Raw genomic sequence first — 23,696 nt, forward strand, 5'->3', positions numbered from 1 at the left:
CTTTGAAAATGTCCACCGCAGTTGTGGACGAAACGTCAGGAGGAAATTCCGATAGACCACGGCTTCAAAGCCCGGAAAACATTCCTAAATGTAATCTGACCGGCCGTGAAAGCCTTCATAGTAATGAAATTTTATTTTCAGATTTTCGAACATTGATTTATTTATTATCATATATTTATTTATTACCATTTTCTCATACTCAGTTTTACATGCAGGCGGACATCGACTTTACAAATTGACTTGGAATTACAGGTGCAACTTAGGTCTGGGTAACACTGCGTTGAGTTGCGCTATTGACTTGTTGCCGCTCTCTGAATTAACGAGTTATAACTCATTGGTTAATGAGTCATTGATTAAAGCTTTACGAGACCCGAGACTGGAATTTTCACATCTATAAAAAAGGTTATCAACATTTTGTCCTTCTTTGGACGTCGAGTTTTCTTGTAAAATTAATCTCTTGCCAATATTTTACAGTAAAACGTTAGGAAAAACGCGGTTTCAGTTCGGGAAATATTTTTGGAAAAAGGCCCAGAAATAATTATTAGGGTTTTGTGCATAATTTCAAGTTGCAAAAAGTTTTCCAAAAATGTCTGCAAAGTGGGTAAAGAGGCAAGTGTTCCAATAAAATTTCTCTTATAATTTTTCACAGAATATTCCTGAAAATTTAAAGGAACTTTTAAAATTTTTAGTCATGATGAATGAATGAAAAAATGAATTTTTTTACGTTTTTTCTAGAAAATCCTAATTACTTTAGGTAAAAAACTGAATAAAATTAGTTGGCTTTTGTGCTAAATTCGACGCTAAAATGGGTTTTCTATAGTTCCCTGCAAACTGATGAATGAGGCGAATTTTCTAGCAAAATTAATTTTGTCATTTTTTGATGAAAAGCCCATTATTGCCAGGAAAGGAGAAAATCTATCAGAAGAATTAAAAACTTTTAGTTTTGTGATCGGTAGGTAAAATACCTCCAGATCGTCAGTATTTTGAAGTGAAACTGTACCAAATCGAGCGTTTTTGAATAGAAAGTAAAGCAAAAAAAAATTAGTCAATACTAAAAAACCAGATTTTTTAACGAACTCTTACAGTCTTCAGAGGTATTGAGGTGCCGAGATTTCCAAATAATCTGTTTTAAACTATATTTATTTCTATCTGTTCGATTTTTGATAGAAAATTATTTGAATTTTGTCCGAAATTCGAAGCTGGAGGGGATTTCTAAACTTTTTACAAAGCAACGACGGATAGGATTCGAAATTTATTTCATTATTTTTCGTGGAAAATAGCTTAAGATTGTCAGCATTTTTAAGTAAAAATTTAGAAAATTGAGCATTTAGAAGAAAGAGTAACTTGGCTACAACTGGAAAATTCTGAAATTTTGAAAAAATTAAAAATATATATTAATAAATAGCCCTTAAAATAAATCTAAAAACAAGTCAGTCATCAACTTTTTTCCAGCAACGGAACTGAGTTACTGCGCCGGTCCGTTGGGTTGAGGTACCAAGCCAGTTGCGTAGCTCTGCGCTAAATCCTAAAAATTCACTGAGTTACCCAGGCCTAGTGCAACTTCAATCATATTGTTAGGAATCGAGACAGATATAAAAGCCCACTTATCACCATTTTTTTGTTATCTTCTAAGCGCCAACTACGTGATAGAAGGAATAAAAAATTTATTGGTCCACAAACGCGTTAGAAACCTACATGACTCACGAATATAAAATATGGTTTATCGATTAAGTAAGATACAATTTGGAGAAAGATAACATCCCCTTAATCTTTGAACTATCGAGTATGTGAAAACAACGCAATAACATCAATGCTAAAGTTTTTACCCAAATTATACTTTTGGAAATTTCGCGAGCTGCTCCAAATCAAATTGTAATTTTTATTCTTTTTGTATGTCAGCTGTTTCTCTATTTAATATACTCGGAAGCTGCATTACGGTTGAATCTGGATCTCCTAAATCCAGTTATCGATCTGATCGAGTGGGGTTGGATACTGTCGAGGCGCATCTGGGTTGTTATTTTTGCCCTCAGAGCCTTATTTATGCCAAACATTCCCGGAAATAGATTAGATTTCTGTGATCTGGGCGTCTCTAATCTGCAGGGTGCTCTCATTTACTCAAGAAATTTTTTCCGAGTTAATTGCCTTCATTGACATGTTCTATGAAAACACACATAATTTTTTTGCCGGTCTGTATTCAATTAGTTTGTACAATGAGTTCATTAGATACAGAGCCGTCTGGAGCGAGACATTACTTTTAATCTAGGTCACGCCCGTCTAATTCTACTTCTATGTTCAGTAGTAACTTCTCGCATTTATACGGCTTTATAGCCCTTCGCTACATACTACTAACATGGAACAAAAGTGAACATTTCAGAACAAAGCGACAGATACATGAACATGGATATTCACTCTGAGGGTCTTTATTACTAGGGTTTTGTCATGTCTTTAGCTTTGTGGGAATCTATGACTTCTATTACCATGGGGGGATTAATGAAATGTGACTGCTCGATTATCTGAATTTACATTATTCAGTGTATTTTTCAAAATTGGAATGTTATAAGCAAAACTAACTGAGCTTTATATACCTGATTAACGTCATCGAGTGTAAAGTTTAATGGCAATTGTTCAAATTTCAATAAATATTGTAGATAGTGAAATCCGAAATGAAATTAACACCTTTTGTAAAGGCGGAATTGATTTTAAAATAGGAGATAGATTCTGGAGTCAAAAATCGTTAATTTCGGTAAATTATACATGATTTTTCGATCCCGTGAACAAATATATTGATATATCTTGTTGCGAGAGGCCTAATGGAGTTTCTGTTCAAGTGATATTTGGTTTTCATTAATTCGATAAATTGAGTGCACAAGTTGGCTTTTAGTTTCCACAAATTGTTACCCCAGTATTACTGAAATACTGTCTAATAATAGACTGCCGGTTTTTTCATTATTTTTCTTGGAGACTATGACTCTGTCTATTAAACTGTCGAGATCCAGTTCGCTTCCATACGTTAAATGGCTCAAGGCTTTCAACTAAGTCTAAAACGAAAATGGAATCCCTCCTAAGCCACGGTCTAAAAATAAATTAGTCTAGTACGTTGCAAAAGATCAAAAAATAAGTTTGAAGTAAAGTGTGGATAACAAATAGAATTATTTCTACTTGTCTATACTATATATACTAAGTGCCAAGAATCTTTTCAGGCTCTCTCTCATCGGGTCAAAGTTAATATTATTATCATAATTTCATTTTTGAATAACAGTTAAACGTCCGTTTAAAAAATAAGACGTTTAACATATGCGACATAGTTGCCTAAACAATTTATTAATAAACTGCTTTTTGCCTGAATCATTACTTAAAATATATGACAACTGCTTAATAAGGGAACTGCTGATACTTTAAACAAATAGGTATATTAAATTTGCTTTAATATAGTGGACAATGTCTCTGTATTTCTGGTATTATTCTGTGTATCATGCGTGCTTGCGTAGAAAACCGTGGGGTCAAGAAAGAATAATTAAGAACAAAAATTGTCATCTTTGGGCAGTGTTTTCCCCGTCAGTTTTTTACTCAAGTAATAATACTTTTGTAAATTTTTGGAATAAAAACCATGCTGAAAGTAGTCAAAAATGTTTTTCCACTTTGAATTCACAGCCGTTGCCAGACGTATATCAAATGAAACGATGCGATTCGTTTTGATCAAATACAGGCAAATGACGTCCAATTAAATGATTTCAAGCGAAGAGATTGTTGTCACAGGTTTCAAATATTTTAAAATAATATCTACTAAATTAAGCATATCGTGTTTCATGTAATTTATGAAATATATGTGAGCTGCCTATTAAAATACAGTCATAGTGATGGTGCAAAAGTTTATTTGATATGCTAATTGCTAATCTATTCTTTGATTGATATACAGGGTGTGCCGTAAGCACATGATCAAAAGTATTCTGCGATATTCTTTGCATCAACAGAAGACGATCTGACCTAACTTTTGTTAACAAAAAATGGCTGGTTCCTCTGCTATTGATGGTCGAAGTTCCTCAAAAATATTTCTTTTTTGAAATATCCGGAGAATGGTACGATATATTTTAGTGAAACTCGCTGTGAATTTATTCTTATGTAAGACTCATATTTTGACACAAAAACTACCAGAACTTTTTATTTGGTGGATAAAATTAATTAATTTTGTTTTTGTTTCATGCACTAATCATTTATTCACAATTTTGTGCTCTTTGTAAAACATTGTAGCATTCATAGTTTTTGCGAAACAAAAATTGCTGTTTTCTCTGCCACTTAACAACAGGACATTAACTGCAAATATCGTGATACGAGGCATAAATTAATGGTCAATCAATCTCACAAGTTCGTTTCGAATGACCCTTTCTGATTGAAGAAGTGACCGACATGATCAAAATATTAGGGTTTTGCGAGGACAACTTGCCTGAAAGCGTAAGAGTTTACTCCGCGCTTATTTGTAGTTAATGTCTAACATTGTTAAGTGGCAAGAAAACATACATGTTTTTTTGTGCAAAAACTGTGAATGCTACAAGATTTTACAAAAGTCACAAAATTGTGAATAAGTGATTAGTGCATCAACCAAAAAAATGAGTAGATTCTATCCACCAAATAAAAACTTCTGGTAGTTTTTGTACTGCGACACTGAAGAATTCACCACTTTTCCAAAACGGCTGAAATCGATTGTTTATCAAAATATTAGTTTTTTTTTCGGTGAGGTTCAGGAAATGCTCTGTTACTCACACCCAGCGTAGAGTCTTACATAGGAACAAATTCACATCGAATTTCACCAAAATACATGGTACCATTCTCCCGATATTTCAAAAAAGATAAGTTTGTAAAGAACTTTGACCATCAACAGCTGGGGAGCCAGACATTTTTTGTCAATAACAGTTAGGTCAGATCGTCTTCTCTTGATCCAAAGAATATCACAGTACCCTTTTGATCAAGTGCTTACGGGACACCCTGTATATGTATGATGTGTTACATCAATTTAATGATTATTTCCGTTACTTTGTATTTTATTGAATGCCAGCAATATGGAATATGGAGTTATTGTAAATATTATATATCGCCACTAATAAAATATGTGTTACGCTAATAGGAATCTTTTAGCAACTGAGTTGTTTTTGCTTGAGAATCATTTATCAGACAAGGTGTAATTCGACCTGCTATTCCACTTAAGATTTTGAGAGTAGGCTAAAGGATTACCGACAAGGGTTGATTTACATTCTGAAAATGTGTCCTTCTGAGAAGGAAAAAGACGTGTCCCAGCATTTTTATTTTATTCTTTAAGGGCTTTGGTGGCTTGTTCGTTTACGTTTAGCCACCCAGTATGTTTAGTTTAATTTGCTTACTTACGAATTTATGGCATGACACACAATTTCCCCATTTTGATTAGTATAAAAATTAAATAGTTTTTCCGACAAGTATCGACTTTATTAGTTGTTCTATTAGCTATAGTTTTGCCAATTCGACCGACCAACTATGTTACCTGAGTTTTTAATTTAGAAGTATTCACCGAACTTTGCACTCATTTTGAAACCTGTTTGATAATTAACCAATTTATATTTTTTAATTTTATTATACTTTTTAGTTTTTACGAATGTACATTTTCAACACCTTTATCAATTTAATTTTCAAACATATTGAAAGGCACGTAAGGAAAAACATTTAAATAAACTTTATTCTATTTAGTATGGCCGATCAAATGTATAAATCCGATAATGTAAGGCATTAACGGAAAATCAGATTTGTATGGGCTACATCGTAGGTAAATACGCAAATAGTTCTTTTTCCAGAAAAATCTTTCACAGACGAAACATTTATCACAAATACACCAACTTTATTCCAATATAGAATATTGGAAACTGCGTCCTTGCATTAGAACCGCAACTTTATGGTCATGTTTTTATGTCTTATTTTATATACTATACCTACATATTTGCATTAATGGTTAAATTTTGAATTGCAATAGCTATGTAGTGTTGTGTATATGTCAGATTTTTAAGCATTAACATTGTATAAACTAAGTATGTATATACTGGGTGATTCACAACCTTATGGACACAGAGCAGCGGCGTGTGACTGAAAACAAGTAGTTACCATTAAATAAGAACGTTTGATTTCACAGAAGTATCGAATATATTTTCACTGATGAAGCCTGTTTGAAGCGAGGGCAATCTCAACTATACACAATAGCCAGGAATATTCCGATCAAAATCCACATATTACAATAACCCATCATTACCAAAGATAATTTAAAATTAATGTGTGGGCCGGAATCGTTGGGCCAGTTATTTTATCTAATCGTTTGAACGGTGAAAGTTATTTGCTTTTCCTACAAAACACTCTTCCAGAGCTTCGTTCGTGAATTTTTGAACTTACAGTTTTGAAATCGATGGATAGGTCGCGGAAATAATTACCCGCAACGCTGGCCACCGCGATTGCCAGATTTGAATAAGTGTGATTTTTTTCTGTGGGGACTTAAAAATAATTTATATTTCAACCCGTTGAAACTACAGAATCAGTAATAAATGTACAATTGTAAAAAATGACATTAGATTACAGACTTATGTTTGTGCAAATAACTTGAAAACGAAGGTAGCTTTTCTCAACCAGTTGACTTACCTACGGGTAAAGGGTTTAAACAGTAGCCTACGTTCAAAATTTGTGCAAGATATATCGCAAACTGTAGGAGTTAAAGAAAAAATGCCAATATTTTTTTTTTAAGTTGAACACGCTCCTGATCTGTGTCCATAAGGTTCTGAATCATCCTGTATATTTATGCCGCGTTGTTTTAACTTTTGCCTGTATTTTTACCGTTTGCGGAAACATAGTGCACAGCTCAACAGAGTTAATACAAAACAATATGCAATAATTAAGTATTACGAATTGTATCATAAATATTGGATCGATAACAAAGACGTGCAGATAATTTTGTTTCCATTTTTTTTTCATTGAAAAATTAAACAATTATGTCGAGTTTATCTCGAGCATTTAAAGTTTAAAATTTTAAAGCATAAAATGTTGGTACTTTTATATTTTTATGTATCGTTGAGTCTATTAGCATGGAAAATAAACTGTTTTGAAGCGTGATAATTAAAATCTGCCTTTATTTGCAGGTTACCTATTATTTAAGGAATTCTGCGAGAGTATGGATCCACCCTCACAACAAATTGTATTTTATGAACAGGTAAGCGAAAGTTTACGTTTACTATTTAGCTATTACTCGATGAGTTGAACTATCTACGTAGTACTATTCTAGTGGAACCAGTTGAGTCGTATATTACATCTGGATCAATAAAATCGCAGCACATTCAATTTTATTGATACGCGTTAATTACGCCGATAAACACTTTGAACTCAATTCTTTATTATATTTTTTTAATATAGTTTAAATATATTCACGCAGTGTTTAAACCAACCTTGTATTTTTTTTAAATAACCCTGAACTAGAAATACGTGGTAATGTAAGTAAAATTAATGAAAGGATGCTTATTACGTTTTACATTAATCTGCATTTAATGAATATCCTGATAATCATTAGGAGAATATTTTGGAATTGGAGAAAAAAACAATTTGAGACAGATTGCCATTAGAGATATCTGGAATTATCATTGAATTGCTCTTATCTAGGCCTCATTTAGATTAGATAATGTATCATCGAATTAATTAACATAATCGAAAATACACTTGGAGAGTAAATAAACAAACCACTCTTTACATGCGTCTCTAAATTAGTAAATTTTGTTGAACTATTGTCCTCCATTTATCATTGTTTTGCTTATGCAAATAAACCAAATAAAAATTTTATATGTTTTCTCTACTAATACACTCATAAATAAATAAGAAACACTTACAATTGAAATGTTTTAAGGAGCAAATTGGCGAGTTAACGTTTTAAATAATAAAAGTATCCTTGTTTATCAGCAAACACCACAAACCACAACATCATAGTTGGATATTTTGGAGCTTTGAGGGAAATGAGAGATTCACTGATCGACTTCGTTGCGTGCAACTAGATTGCCTCGAAATGTTCATGATTATAAAGCAATTTACATTTATAGGAATTGAAACGTTCCAATCAGGGTTAGTTTTTGGTCAGGATAAACTCAATTTATGTAGATTTATGTAACTAACTTGCTAAGCCACCAGGGCGAGATAATGCTTCTATCCAAAGCCATTTGTTAAAGGATTAACTGAAGCTAACACAAACAAAAACAAATTGTCGAGTAAATAGACCAATATAAGTGATAAAGAAAAATTGGTCCAAAAGAGCGCCAGTCGAAACATGAAGGGTAGCAGCAACATAACCGAAATAAATTGGTGCTGCTTTGGGACAGCGATATTTGCCCTTATTGAGGCTATTTGCCAAAAAGCATGGATGAGGTTGAGGGAATGCTTTGCAAAAACGTTGCTGATGTTGGATGAAAGCTTGCAGCGCAATTTCAATTATGCGACGCGGTTTTGTAAGTGGGGTAATAAACGAAAACCAATTAGTGCATGATTAACGTAGGTTTCGGATTATTTTTCTGGAAAACAGATGGTATACGGCACAGCAGTGTAATCGAAATTTACAGAAAGCGATTTTCCAAGCCAATATAATCATTCTTTATTCATAAAAACGCCGACAATGATTAAGGAACTTACGTCAATAGCTAGTATTTCGCCATATAAAAGAATATATAGAACACATCAAATAAATTTGCTGATCAGGTCAATGTGCTGACTAAGTGCAACTCGTTCAATTGGAAACAGCTTTTAAACGTATCCAAACTAGAAGTAAAATACTTTAGAAATGTCAACAATTTGTTTGAACGATAGTTTTGCAAGGAAATTTTCTTCCAACGGTCTACATTGAATACATCATTTTACTAACTGACCAACTTAAAATAGAGTGAAAAGTTCTTATAAATGTAGGATGCAAACGCGTCTTCACCGAGCTACAGGTTATCTAAGTTTCAAAAGAAAAAACAAGTTGAATTTAATTGTAGAATTTGCTGAAAATGGAAACTTTAGGAGACCGAAGCTCGATTACCGAAAATCTTGCGGGTTTATATCTGTAGAGACTTTTCACTCATAATTCGAGAGTTGGCGTGTCTATTTTGAAGCCCCTGTATAAGATAGTAAAGCAAATACACTCAAAATAAACATGTTCTTTTGAATGAACGTTTTGTTACATTAGATTTTATTTTGATGAAAGGATTCGGATTATATTTTTCGATAATGTTTCTGGATGCCGCATAGCTTCAGAATCTCAGCAGTTTTCTCGCTGATGCCTATCGAATTAATTCATTTTTTATTAAGCAACTTCGAGACTATAAATAAGTATACACATTAAGGTGCGATTCGTGAAATCAAATATTGTGAAATTAATAAATCTAAAGCAAAGAATCCCGATCAAATTCCTTCTAAAATCCTACACTTTAGGGGCGCAAATCTCGATGCGAAATTTTATAAAATATCTGTTGTTGATTTCAATTTTTTCCTTAGAGGCCTTCCATAATTTTTAATGAACATACCTTTTTGGCCATTTTATTTCATTAAAACAAGGTGTTAATAATTAATAAAGATTGACAGTAACCATACAGCAAAGCTTTATAATGATCGTGTAGGCCACTAAAAGAAAGTATTTGTATATGTGTGAATTGGATGGAAAGAAGTACAGTAGGTTTAACTAAAATAAATGCTTCATATGCATATAAAACATTGTAATCTGTTTGTGTATTTTGACCAATGGCAAAAAAATCGGAAAATTGGACAGTGAATGATGAACAAAAATAAGTTAATAAATGAATGCCGCCGGTTTCGATTATTGACTGTGAAATCGACGCTTTAAAGCGCACTAATGTAATCAGACGTTATAGAAAGCAATTTTTCAATCCAATACAACGATACACTATTTATTCATAAAAACGCCAATAATGATTGAGGAACTTACGTCAATCGCTAGTATTTCGTCACATAAAAGGACATATTGAACACGTCAAATAAAAATGCTGATGAGATCAATGTGTTGAGTCAGTACAAATCGTTCAATTGATTTCCAATAATCACTTTGTAGATGCTTTTGAATTACGGTTTGTAACCGTGCAACAAAATGTAACTCTATTATCTAATAGCAATACAGTTCAATCGAATAGTGCAAGAAATATTTTAAATATTTCGCACTTCACAAAGCAAGTCTTTCCATTTAAGGTCCACGCTATTTAAATGAACAATCTAAGTGTTGACTAAACTTGAGTTGAGTGTTTAATTTAGATGCAATATCTAAAATAAAAGAAGACTATTCTTGCCGCTTGTATTGTTGACAGCCTTGCACACAAACTCAAACAGATTTGGTCAACAATCCATTTAAATCGCATGGATTGGTCAATTTCATGAAGCTGTTTTGTAAATTTGGATATGGAATTGTTTAACGTCCAGCATTTTTTATATGAAGTCAATATTATGAAAATTTTTATTATGAACTTTTAAATTCCCTAAAAAGATCCTGCTACAAATCTGTGTGTTTTACGTTTCGAGGTTTTATGAATTATTAAATTCCTGATTTTTATTATTGTCTTTCATTTCATTCGTTTTTTATCAAGGCCCTTTTTAGACATCCTACGCTACACTACGAAATTATTTTGCTGAAATAAAACGACCATTTATATTTTTAAAGGTGTAAGTTAAGAATGAAAATATTTCACCTGAAAAACACTTCTCACACGTACTTTCTCCATATTTTTAATATTGACTTTAGCACCTTGTGTAAAATTTCACGAAAATATTGTGATGCTTCTTAGAAACGAGTATTTGAAGAATATTTTAAGCATTTGTTTAACGTCTTGATCATAAAATTACCCATTTGCTTTTGTTAATAAATATAAATCCTCAAGATGAAAGGTCGGTCCGGATGCCAGCAAGTTAACATTATTTAACCAGAATTAATTATAAAGTTTGACGTTGTTCACTACGTATTTTTCTGATACTGATAATTTACATACTGGAAGATTGTGTAAATATTTTATAATAATGACTTACAAATTTTTTTAAATTAAAATAAATTTTAAAGATATGAGTCCAAACGAATATCCGTTTATCTGAATAGTTAAATAGTAGAAATGGACTGATTGGCAAACAAGTGCAATTCTATTGAGAAACGTATGCAATACTCATTTGAATTAAAACATGCAACATTTACATCTAAACCATCAAACAATTAACGAATTTATTGTGTAATTGAAGTTAATGTCTACTGAAACGCCATTTCCGCATCTATAATTTTGTTGATTAGTTATCCGCTTTCAGGCTAATTATTTAACACTCAGCAAACTAATGCAGATATCACAATTCCGAAATAAGAATCAAAATAATTATAGTGAATTAGCCGTGTTCCATGTTGATAACATGCATTCGTTTCCTTTATTTGTTAATTACATTTACAGAGAAAACACTTAAAAATCGTAATTGTCAGGATTGGGCACAGAAGTTTGGTCAGCGGTGAGTTCCTCAAGCTCTTCTCGTTGTATGTCCAGGAAATGATTAATTTCGAGCAGCTTGTACCTATTTCTTCTAATTTCGTCTTTCGTAAGCTTCTCGCTTAAGTTTTCCAGCCATCCCTTAGCTTTATGCACCTGCATTCATTGGATAAACTTTACAATTTAAATCTAATTTTTTAATCAATATTTTGGGTTGAACAATATTGCGGTGCAATAGTCTGTTTAATTAAATTCGTCAGTTGCAAACTTGACTGTTGAAATTAATTAGTCTCTTTACTAAACGGTTTGAACTAAATTATAACGCGCCGCAACAATATTTTCCAGTGTTATTTATCAATTTAAAAAAATACGCGACACTACTTAAATCACTCGCCATTTTTTTCAATCTTTTTAAGGCTATTTAATTGCATTCTTACCAGTTGATCTTCTCTTGCATCAATGTTCTGCATATGGACATCGTGCGTGGCTGCCATTGCATTATTAAGTGTATCCCTGTAATCGAAGCAATGATTGAACTACTAATGAAGTTCAAAAATAGCATTATTAAACAACTGTTGCGTTTTACGTTTTATTTCGTATTGATCAGATTACTTGGAGTTTTTCCTGGTAATTTTGCCGGTTAATTAATACAGTAACATAACAATAAAATATGATTATAAACGAACTTTAGTTTAAAGTAAATATCAATTGAACAGCGTTCAAAATTCGCAGTTGGTAATAATAAATTACTCATTTCAATATTTATAACGACAGGCATCTGTTACGACAAGAGGATACTAGTTTACTTTACTGATGATGTATCTCAATTACTTCGTGAATGTGACTTGTATGTTTTCTCTAATAGAAAGTGATTGAATGAAACTAATATCTCGTGTACTAAAAAAATGGTTATCACATCCCAAAACTTGTAATTTACCGATCAATAAGAATATCCTTCAATGATTCTGGGATGTCTTCGTCTGGATTAACATTTGCTGCTGTCATGAACCTAACTGCAGCATCGTTCATATTTTCGGAAAAGGTCACTTCGGCGGCCCGTACATTCGTAAACACGCCTTGAACCTCCTCTGTGGTATTAAGAAATATTAATTTAAAATTAATTGTACGGGGAATTGGCTTTGGAATGGACTATGCTTACCTATGAAAGTATTTATCATCTCGGCGAGAGTTTGTTCGAAAGTTTGGTTGACCTCTTCGATTTGCTCAAATAACGTAACTTCCAATCTGAAAAAGGGAAACTGGAAATGTTTCGTCCTTTGTGGGCTTTATTTTCGTTTTCGAATTTTATTTAAATTCGTCGATTTTTTTTGTATAGATAAAGGGAATGTACTTGGTCAGTTTCTTTCAATTGTAGAATGATTTTCAAATATGTTCTATTCATTATTCTAATTTTGTTAGGTCTGGTAGAAATCATCTATTAATTGGAATTTTTCTGTTCTAACTTTTCCAATGATTAGTTTTATGCGCACCTCATTAGGTTTTTCCAAGTCGAATGAATCAACTCGTCAAACGTAATGCAAATTTCTTCAATTTTGCCTTTGAAAACATCTTCAGTAATTGCGTCGTGTTCCAATTGCAGCTTCAGGTCTTTGATAGATGAAAAATAAGTTTCTTTGCTTTCTGAAACAAATTTGGTTCAAACAGATGTCGTTCGTTTTTATTTTACATGCCATTCCTGGATTCCTAGCTCTGGATATTCCTTCTGGATTTATAAAATATTTTTTCCTCGAAAGCTGTTCTGGTTATCGATATGAATCAAGAGTGTCTTTTTTTATTTTAAGGTTAAAACTACCTAAATACATTATTTCCGTGTCTTCATTGTAAAAAGTAAAAAAAAATACTATTATTGTGCTCCTCCTAGTCCATCCCTGGCAAACCGAAATGCTAAAAATGTTTTATGGGTCCTTTTTAAGAGCAATGATGTACTGTTCATTGTATGGAAAAAAAATCGATTCTCAGGTGGCTCCTTTAGATGCCTGCATCTCTGTGGGGGCCCTCTAAAAATTTTTTTTATAGAAATTTGTTATATTATTTTAACGTCCCCTGTACAAATCCGAGAGCATGCCCACATAATCCGGGACACCCTGTATATACCTTTGCAGGCTTAGTTTTTGCTTTTGCAAGTAATATTGATTTTTGATTTTTAGATTTATTTAGTGCTAGTCTACTTTCTATAGACAAGCAATGCGTTTCCTTTCTGTTAATGTCCCTGGTTTATTTTTAGAGGTATTTTAATTTAATCATTCACATTGTCAATTCACTAGTAACGGATTCCCAGTAAAGCATTTTAAAATGAAACTGTTATCTTAATCCCTATACAATCATTTGTTGTAAGTTAGAATCATCTAAAGTAAAATTGAGGTGTTACGGAGGAGACGAATTATCCTTGTGGTTATATACCACGTTGATAAAGGAGTTGAAATCATAAACAAGACAAAAACAAACATTGGCTGCTTTGGAAATGCAGAATTAATAAACATTTTTTTAGATTATTATATATAGAAAATTAAAGCCAAATTTATGTCCAATTTAGCCTTTGCATGCTATTGTTGGATTCATTATAGACTATTACGAAACATTAGCTGATTAAATTTGGAAATGAACCTTTTAACTTCCTGAAATGTTTACGGCTGTCGCTTTATTATCATTTTATTCTCAGTATTACATTCACTTGTGTTTCTAGAAATTTCGTTAATGTGATGACAAAGATTTACATACCTCTAAAATTAGATGCGGCTTACGTTACGTTTGAATTATCTTGATGATTATTCATATCAAAGTTTAATCATAGCTATGCTTCGAGTACTCCATAAGTGAAATAAACTTAACAAGAAGTGAATTAATTTTTTTACTAAGTATCAGCATAAGAAGCTGCTTATTATTTTTAGTTCGGTATTTTCAAGTAATTTTAAAAGAAATTTTTATTAAAATATTTTCAAGCTTCAATGCTAACTTACCCAAGAATGATTCCATATATCCAATACTTTCATACTGATTGTCTTGCTTAGCTTTCTCGATGCCTTTCCCAAAATGTTCGACTTCGGCCTGCCTTATTGTGTAATGCTTTTGACCCACCTCAAAAACTTGTCTACATAGATCGATAAACTGTGTCTTGTACTCTTCGTAAAGTTCCGAAACTTCGTCTCCGATATCCAGTAAAGCCGTACCTTGAATTAGTCAATTAGTACAAGTGAACTCAATATTATAAATCAACCATATGTAATTAGTTTTGTAACTAATGTACACCTTGTGGGTTTTACGTTTTACCTTCCTCATCCTTCTCATACATCATTTCAAATAATTTTCCGGTATTCAAATATTCCACGAACATTTTCGAATGCATTTCGGCGTCGCTTAGTTCTTTCTCGATAGCATTTCGTTTTTCTTGTGCTTCATTTTCCTCCCTTTCCAATTTTCCTAATGTTTCTTCGAATCGATCTATACCCTGTTTTCTCTCGTCTTCATCAATTCTATAGAATGAAATTATGATCTTGTGCTACCTAGTAATGTCTATACTCTGAAGATTGTCTTCTATATACCTTTTGTATTCATAGTAAACCAAAGTGGGCAAGAAAGCAGCAACATAAAGCCGATAATCCTGTTCTTCTGCACATGGATTGCCTGCCATGTTTAGAGAAGTTAGAGCTGTAAATCTTCGAAAGTAATTTACGCATGTTCGATCGTAAATCTTATTTTTGCCTTTTAAAGGAAACGTACTTTATAAGGTTTATAACATAATCTCGGTTCGTAGGCGTTCTTACCAATGCTGATAACAGTTAACTTGGTCTGATTGTCCAAGTTTTCAATTGTTTCAATTAGATTTTCGTAAAATGTTACCTTTTCCAGATTGATCAACGTTTCCAAATTTTCAATTTTGCGAATTTTATTGAACGACAGGTCTAGTTCTCTGAAATATTGATAAAAAATTCCAACAAAAATCAATGCGGAACTTTAGACTTGTAATTTACCGTAAATGTATGAGTGTTTCTAGATTTTCTATTTTCTCAATGAAATTATTGTTTAGGCTGAGTTTAACCAAGGATTGCAGTACCCAGAGGTGGTCGATTTTTAAAATATAAAGATATTCGAATCGGATTTCTTCAACTTCTTCTAATGGGATTCCCTCTAACCGAAGTAACCGTCCCACCTGGAATGCAAAATCTTGCACAATTTAATTACTTTGAATGAATTGAGAACGATTTTAGCTCCGCCTCAGTTAACCACCAAGGTATTTTATGTGGCATAAACATTTTTATTTCGGGGAAGTTGATTCATCTCGAAAAATAAACACCGGTGTAACTGTGTACGCCTACGGCAACTCAAGCCTAGGATTTTTTCTGGATATTTTCAGGTGGAGGTGTTTCACCTGTCTTGGGCTTAGGAATTTTAGCTTAAAATGAGTTTTAATTGCGGTAGAGACGGATAAAGATCGCACCGAATTAAAATAACATTAGCTATGATAATGTTGTTTTCGAAACCAAGAAATTACATACAAACAAGGTTGTTTAAATATTGATATCCGGCCTATTTTTCCATTCGTTTGATGAGTACTTAATGCGATTAAAAAATCTTTTAGCGTGGGTCACAGGGGGAAATTATCCTTTGATAGTTTATAACATTTGCTGCCAAAGCTTCAACCTTTACCTCTCCTTTTGGATATTGTAGTTCAATGCATTTGGCGATTAATGCATTGTCTATAACTGTTGGATCTCTTTCTTTGCATGGATTTAACATGTTTCGCAGTACAGTCCTATGGAGGGCTGTAAATATAATAAGTATTATTTAATTTAACTGTCATGAATGACAATAGTTTTTTCTCTATAATCAAACAAAATGTATACCAGCTAGTTGTTTTATTTCTTCCAACAAGCATGCCACTAAACATTTTGCGTGATTGCTGCGTTTATGCATATAAACCAAGGATATAAGCTGGTGCATTTAATCCCGAGGGTGTGATTGTATTCTATTATCAAATCGCTAATAACTAGCCCTACATGTTGTTAAACTCAGAGCAATATATGTATTAATTTTGAGATTCGACACTTTACTGAATTACCTAGAATAACGGTGCGATTAAAACAACATACAAAAATATGTATCTTGCAGCTTTGAAGAAAGTCGGACGCAAAAGTATGCTAAATAAAATTGACTTAACGTTTTAGAGTTTAAAATAAATATTTTTTTGCCCTGCATCAATGGAGCGTCTAAAAAGTTTGAAGTTTTACTTCGGTATATGTTGCATAAGGTTGGCCAGGTTTTTTTAAATCTGAATATGTTATATGCAAAGTCGTGATTTTAAGCCACCCTTTTATACTATCGCCTGTCTGTGTCAGTTTCACGCCTGACTGCCATAATGATATCTTCCAGTTGAAAGGCAGCTCTGTTCGTATGTTTTTCTATTTGTTTCTTCGTCATTTATGTCAGCCATAAGTGTTGCTGTTGCAACAAGTTGTTGGAGTTGGGTTCAATTCTCATTACTGTATAAATTCCCACCCGTTATTTCCATCATCACAATCACAAAATCTCAGCTCTGTTCAAAAAGTTTTTGTTTCTGTTAGTTTTAACAGTCTTGTTTGACACATCCTATGCAAATTTTTTAAATTACTTTCTCAATTTTCCTCACTATCGTCATTAGTCGTTTGTCTACTTGCATCTCTTTAACAATAATTTTTAACGCATTTTTGTATTTTCCATTTCATTCTTTTGTCCGTCATCCCCCGATCAGCGGGGAGATTTTATCTAAAAGCTCTTTTTGATACAGCTTGCTTCAACTGTCTCCAAAAATTATTTCGTTAAACGCATTGTCTTCGAGTAAAATGAGAAAATATAGATTCGTATGAAATTCTACGGATTACTTGTAGGTGGCTGGAGATCGCAATAGACAAATAAATACTGTTTTTGACAGTTATCATTAATCTGTTTTCAGATCATCTGGTATTTTTGCCGAAAAACAATTTGGGAAATAAAGAAAGGCTAATCTTAGGTTAAATTTTTACATTCCTGATACAATAAAAGTGGGTTCCATTGGGCGAAAGTAAAAAATACCGACTACTTTTCAACCAATTTATCTGCATTTGATATTGATATCAAATAATTTAAGTCATCCGCAATTTACCGTGTTTCACATTTATATTTACTTTGAATTACAATTAAAAAACAAGATTGAAACAAAAAATCTTAAGCAGTTCTTAAAATTTATCTTGCCAGTTATATTTGATAAAAAAACTTAAAAAGGTGAAACATTTACTTTGGGGTATAACTGGATAACAAAAACAAAAATCGATTGGATTTCGCAATAGAGTTTATTCGAAGAAAGAAATTATCAGAAGGAATCGACTAATTTTTTAATAGCTCTTACAGTAATAGAAATATGAAGACATATTGACCCAACTTGTACCTTGTTCCTGTTTTCTTTCTTCATGACTGTTAAAAATATGAAATCAGCCTCCTCGAATTCGTTTTTGGCCTTTTGATAAAAAGTTCTCAATGCTATAAAACCTGAGTGGATTTGGCTTCTTATAGAACCCTATCGGAAGGTTGTGGAAGAAAACGTGACAAAAGTACATTTTACCGAAGTTATTGCTACTCGATGCCAGATTTTTTTAAACCCGGAAACTTGACATCAGGTTTACAATCATGTTGAGTGTGTCACGTATATGTATTGACAAATTTCCGAAACATCTTATGATTCGATAAATTTCAGGCTGACGAAACATCTGAATGTAATTATTATTTGTCTGAAAATAAACTGATATTATCGTTTTCCGCATTTGTTTCCGGGTTTTTCGACTCCGGAAAAGGTTAAAGAGGACGAAGTTGTTCAGGAAACGCGGTCTAATCTGGTAAAAGACGGACGTATTTCCGAAAGTGGAAAAAGTATCAATCATCACAAGGGACCAATGGTTATAATCAACCATCCGGAGCTCGAAAATTTTCATAACATGAATAGTAATCGCAAATGTGGTCCGTAAAGCCAAATTATGTCAAGAAATGTTCTATCAAGCACCTCGCAAGGATGAGAAAGTGATAAGAATAAAAATCAAAATCTATTACCTACTTTTTTTCGATTGGAACCGATATTCTAGTTTGAAGTTGGAAGAAAGTTATTGCAATTAATTAATTAATTAACCAGTAAATTAACTCGTGTCTAGTAATATCCATAATCGCTTTTATAGAACTGTTGGGTCAAAGCAGTTCAAATGAATTCTTTATAAATCATTGATTTTCGCCCCCCTTTGGCAACAATTTACTTTGCTTTTCCTGAATCGAGATCAATTGCTGTTTCTTCAGTCGTTTGCATTTTAATGTTTTGCTTTGAGAATGAAAATCAGTGAGTTTTCTAAATACCCAGGAACAAAAAATTCTATGGCATTGCGATTCAGATCTGGTCTGAATTTGCAAAAATAATTTACTTACCCGTGACAGCGTTCGTTGAACGATATCGCTCCGACTAAATCGTTTTGTCAGACAGTTTGTTTGGTTTTTTATTATTTTGTCTAGTTGTTACCGAGCTATACCTGAGAGTCGTTAGAAGGGTATCGATTTAATTTTAACCTGACAGTTGTCCTGGAAACTAGGGAATTTCATGCACCCTAGAGTCAGTTCGTTCACACCGGAATGGGTGTGTTAATAAGAGTGCACATAGTCAATATCATCAGCCATCTATCGAAGTTATATTTTCATCTGTTTACACTTGCTTTCACATATAGATTGTGAGAAATAATCTGCTTGCAACCCTTCGCCAGCACCATTTATGGGGTAATAAATTCCAGAGTGTATCTAGATGGAGCGGAAAAGGAGTGCGGACAGGAAGACAGTAAAAAGTAAAATAAGTACTCGTATCCAGCTTTAAATCTTCTTATCGAGACAATCTTGAAATGTAAATCCGCCCTAATGTCATTTAGTAAGGGCGGGCCTGCAAGAAGAGTTTTATCTGAGTAGACAGTCGGCGGGAAAACTTTAAGCGAATAAAAGTCGGTCTGTCGGTACGAGATAAGACGAATCGCAGCGACCTTGTTCTGTACGAAAACTTTTGCAACTTTTACCCTTATTTGCTATGCAACGGAGATGGAGAGCAGGAAAGTGCACTTTATGCACTAATGGGATTTCTATCCCTGGTAATATATTGAATTCTCCTACAAGGAATGCAAAAAGACGCTGCGGAAAGTTAACTCAATACTGATCAGAACTTTTAAGCCACTGAAGCGGATTTTATGAATTTGTCGTCTTTACATGTGCAGGCGTTCTATGATGACTTTGTCAACTTTGAGAGAGTGTGATTTTTTTTTCGAAGGAAATTAATAAGGAGCGTGTCATTAACAACTAACTTTATCAGTGGAAAATGCATATTAGACTGATTGAATATTAAAAACGATGGTAAATAAAGATTTATTGAATGTTCAAACGCGATGCGAAAACTTTTTTAGAAAAAGTCCTTTCGTGTATTTATTCACATTTCGAACTCATTATTCCAGTACGCATTCGATCTAGAAAATGTTTTTGTACACTTTTTGAATGTTGAACGAGCAGAGTTTATATGGTGATATTTTGTGCGCTGAATCATTTTCTAGAAAAAATAGTGTAATTCACCTGTGTTGTGGTAATTCGATGGCAGTTCAGTGTAATTTGAGAATTTACAATTATTTCCAGGTAATTTAAAAAAAGCTAGATACGAAAAACGTGCCTACGCATTTTGAAGACGGATGGTTGAATGACTTAGCAAATTAGACAATAAACGCAAAAACATTTATTAAGATAACGTCGCCCGTTTTTTTTGTTGATTAAATATTTCAGAGCTTTTGGTGAACAACTTTTCCATTAATATTAAAGAGTTCCATTGCCATTTGATTACCTAATGAGTTACGAGTTATGTTTGATGAGGAAATGGCTTTAATTATTAGCAAAATTGGTTTGCCTGATAAAATAACGCGTAGTTTTTTAAAATGCAACTAATCAAAGTAGTACCGAAATATTGCCGCACGCCTGCACCAAATGTGATATTTTGTTTTTATTTGTCTAATGAATATCGACTATTTGGCAAGAAGCGCATTTTTAATACCCCATAGATCAGAAACGAACTCAAATCACATCTGTATATAGAAAATGCGCCAAAATTGCAGATTGTTTGGGGATAGTTACTAATTATTATAAAAACTAAAATATTGGCAAAAAAACGAAACCATATATTAGACACTGGTAGAATTCTTACTTGCAACGGAGGTCTTTTTGAGCCAAAATAATTCAATATTTGTGACTTAGTAGTACACTGCGTACAATTTGCGAATTTTTACTAATATTTTACAAGTCTATGCTGTCGGAAACAAATATGTTACTTGAAAATTGACCTGTTTGCGTCTTTTGACCACATGTTTTCACTCACACTGGATTCTCTAGGTTAATATGAGTATGAACATGCCCCATTAATTTCATTGTGCTTAATTAGAATATGTAAACACTTAACTCAAGTAGTTTGGGAAATATATGTGATGTTTGTGAATTTCAAAGACAATAGTCTGAGTATGTTATAAAACACATGGGCTCATATGAAATCTGAACTTTATTTTAACTAAGTCAAACCGATTGAAGACAAATAATCGAATAAAAACCATTTAAAATTGATGCAAAATTCATTAAGAAAATAGAAAAATTTCATTTGGCCAAATTGTTTGAAATCGCTCAAACTATGTGCTGGATTGGAAGCATTCGTAATGTATTTTGCTAATAAATTTATTCCTATTAATAAACTTGAACAGTTCTCATAATTCGAGCAGTCGATTAACACCGTTTTGGGTTAGCGACAATCATGGAAAATTATTTTATACTATTTAAATTTCTTAGCAAGAAAGATGTTAAGCGAATGCACTCATAATTTTAAGTTTTTGTTTTGTTCGATTTTTTCAAAATCAACGGGACGATCCAAACAAGTTATTTGCTTTTTAGCGTTTGTCCATTTCAATTTAGTATAGCTTGCAAGTTTCATTTTTAAATAGTTTGAGGCGCTTAATTGTGTATTGTAAGATTTGTTTGAAAGGCACAAACAGGTCAGTGTGCAGGACTATCACACGAAACGAATTAACTTCTCTAAGAAATTATGGATAAATATGGACACAATACGTGTAGATTTTCGGAATTCAGATAGTAATATAATTGCTTTGGAAATTCAATTGACAAAAACCCAATTTTAGTGAGTTCTGTATTTGACAAATTGTGTGTGACAACATATTCCATCAGTAAAATGATCAGAAATTATCTTTTTTAAAAGGTGCCTTATGAACTTGGTTTATAGAGCTTGAAAGTAACATGTATTTTCTTAATGTTGCTCAGGATAGCATCGTTTGTAGATGCACATCTAGCTAATAAACAACATTATTTGCTTTTTATTTCCACTTGTCTCATGTTTACTATTTTCAATAACCGTGTATAAGCTAAATAGCACTAATTAATTTTGGGAAGCATTGAAACTGCCCCTTTTAGTCGTATTTTTCGCCTAATTTGATACAATCGGAGAATTACCTTCAGTCCAGAATCGAAAAACTTTTGGAAAGATAGCAAACTTTCAGTTGTATTGCACATCAAAAATCTAATCTAAAGTTGTACGTACCTTTTTACACTCGAGGCGGCGGAAATCTAAGTTTTCTTTCCTCGCATATAATTGAACAGCATCTCCATACAAATAGATGCAGTTATGTGTTGAGGAATCCAAATCAAATCACCTCTTCGAGCAAAAGTTGATGTGGAAGTTTACGGCAATAATCCATTTTTGAAGGCGTCAAACTTATGAATTTAAATATATGTATCTGAACTTTTCGATATCAGAATTGCGAATTTACTTGAACTGGCGTAATGGACCATCAATATTAAATCGCAATTTTCGCCGCCCTTGAGACACCTTGCAAGCGGAGGCGGCATCCGTACGGAAGAAAGGCGGCGGAATGAAAAGTCGAGTGGCGGTGCATTCAATATTGATGGGCCCCAGGGGTTGTGGGGGCGTCCGAGCGATTCACTTTGTTTTCAAAGCTGAGCATTTTTAGAATATTTTTCAAAAACAGGCGGACTACTTAAAAACATTGGTGTGGGCGGAAATAAAGACCACTTTTGCTTCCACTTTGCCAAATTGTATATTCACATATACGGAGTGTTTCAAATAAAATGCCGCTTTCTTCTTCTTTACAGGTGTTAATACAAAGTCTCGATAAAGTGGTAAAATGTTCGTGATTTATATTTATTGCTTTTTAAATTGTATTTTAAGTTCGAATCAGATTTCGCGCTGTTTAAATTGTATTTTAGCGAAATGTTCCGAAATGCGGAGGATCCTTAGCAAAGTGGTTTGAACGTTTATTAGAAATAAAAAAACTATTTTTTTTAAATTGACACCCAATGGAAGATATATTATTGAATAGTTGCGAAAATAATAAAATAAACCAAAAGATCCAAAAACTGCTCGTCAAATCAAGCAGTCTCCCGCAGACGAGATGCGGAGATGAAAATATAGTCCACAGATACGAATAAATATATTATGATTTTGTCTAAATGTTATACTATTTTTAAATGGCTTTTCGAAAAAAATGGTTTTAAACTAGCTAAAATAGGCTTTAAACTAGTTAAAATATTCATGAATTAAAGACGTATTTGAAGAGAGTGATGAAATTTGACAATTTATTGGGTTTTAAAACGAAAAAGAAACTCACATCAAACAATACTAAATAATGAAGAAAAAACCACAAATTTAGAAAGTGTGTCGCTCCCCCTTGTTAAATAAAAGCCGATTATTTGGCAAAAAACAAAACTCTCTCTAGGGTGGAAATAAAGGTCGATCGATACATGCAGAATGTTTTTGTTGGTAATTGCTTTGTTTTGAGAAACTCAAAAAAACAAATTTTCTATTTCTTCCTGTCAATGTGAATGTCGAAGACTTAGCTTCAATTTATTAATTATTGAGTGTAAAATGTTTCACCTTTTATTAGATTAGGAATAAGTAAAAATTAATTCCTGGGCTTCAGTCATTTATTGTCTCTATTTATCAATTAAAATACGTTTCGGTGTTTTCCACTATCATCAGTTTTTATGTGTAGCGTTGTTGCTACTTTAAGCTTGTAACTGTGTAGCAACAACGCTACACATAAAAACTGATGATGGTGGAAAACACCGAAACGTATTTTAATTGATAAATAGAGACAATAAATGACTGAAACCCAG

At 32.8% G+C, this 23,696-nt stretch overlaps 2 protein-coding genes across 2 annotated transcripts in view; one reads left to right on the forward strand and one right to left on the reverse strand.

Moving 5' to 3' along the window:
• LOC109537817 (G protein-coupled receptor kinase 1) overlaps positions 1 to 23,696 on the forward strand; it is a 64,967-nt gene that overhangs the window by 23,981 nt on the left and 17,290 nt on the right. The window contains exon 4 of the mRNA XM_048664255.1: positions 7,140 to 7,210. Coding sequence (XP_048520212.1) covers positions 7,140 to 7,210 — 71 coding nt within the window. The remainder of the gene's footprint in view (positions 1 to 7,139; positions 7,211 to 23,696) is intronic.
• LOC109537814 (dynein regulatory complex subunit 3) lies at positions 11,376 to 21,235 on the reverse strand. The gene is made up of 12 exons (XM_019904708.2): positions 18,918 to 21,235; positions 16,146 to 16,261; positions 15,470 to 15,648; positions 15,263 to 15,408; positions 15,041 to 15,200; positions 14,769 to 14,971; positions 14,459 to 14,668; positions 12,971 to 13,121; positions 12,640 to 12,725; positions 12,418 to 12,568; positions 11,918 to 11,993; positions 11,376 to 11,636 (listed from the first exon to the last, which is right to left on the reverse strand). The coding sequence occupies exons 2-12, from the start codon at positions 16,233 to 16,235 to the stop codon at positions 11,457 to 11,459; spliced, it is 1,632 nt and encodes a 543-aa protein (XP_019760267.1). The 5' UTR covers positions 16,236 to 16,261; positions 18,918 to 21,235; the 3' UTR covers positions 11,376 to 11,456.

Source organism: Dendroctonus ponderosae, unplaced genomic scaffold, assembly GCF_020466585.1.
Source record: "Dendroctonus ponderosae isolate FM_Combo_2020 unplaced genomic scaffold, Dpon_F_20191213v2 Dpon_F_20191213_2, whole genome shotgun sequence".
Taxonomy (NCBI): Eukaryota; Metazoa; Arthropoda; class Insecta; order Coleoptera; family Curculionidae; genus Dendroctonus; species Dendroctonus ponderosae.

Bases quoted from the DNA above. Each gene is read 5' to 3' on its own strand.
- LOC109537814 (XM_019904708.2), bottom strand. From the start codon at position 16,235: ATGTTAAATCCATGCAAAGAAAGAGATCCAACAGTTATAGACAATGCA. The intron at 15,409-15,469 runs GTAAATTACAAG...TCAATATTTCAG, and splicing joins GAAACACTCATACATTTACG to AGAACTAGACCTGTCGTTCA. The intron at 12,569-12,639 runs GTAAGCATAGTC...TTAATACCACAG, and splicing joins GATGATAAATACTTTCATAG to AGGAGGTTCAAGGCGTGTTT.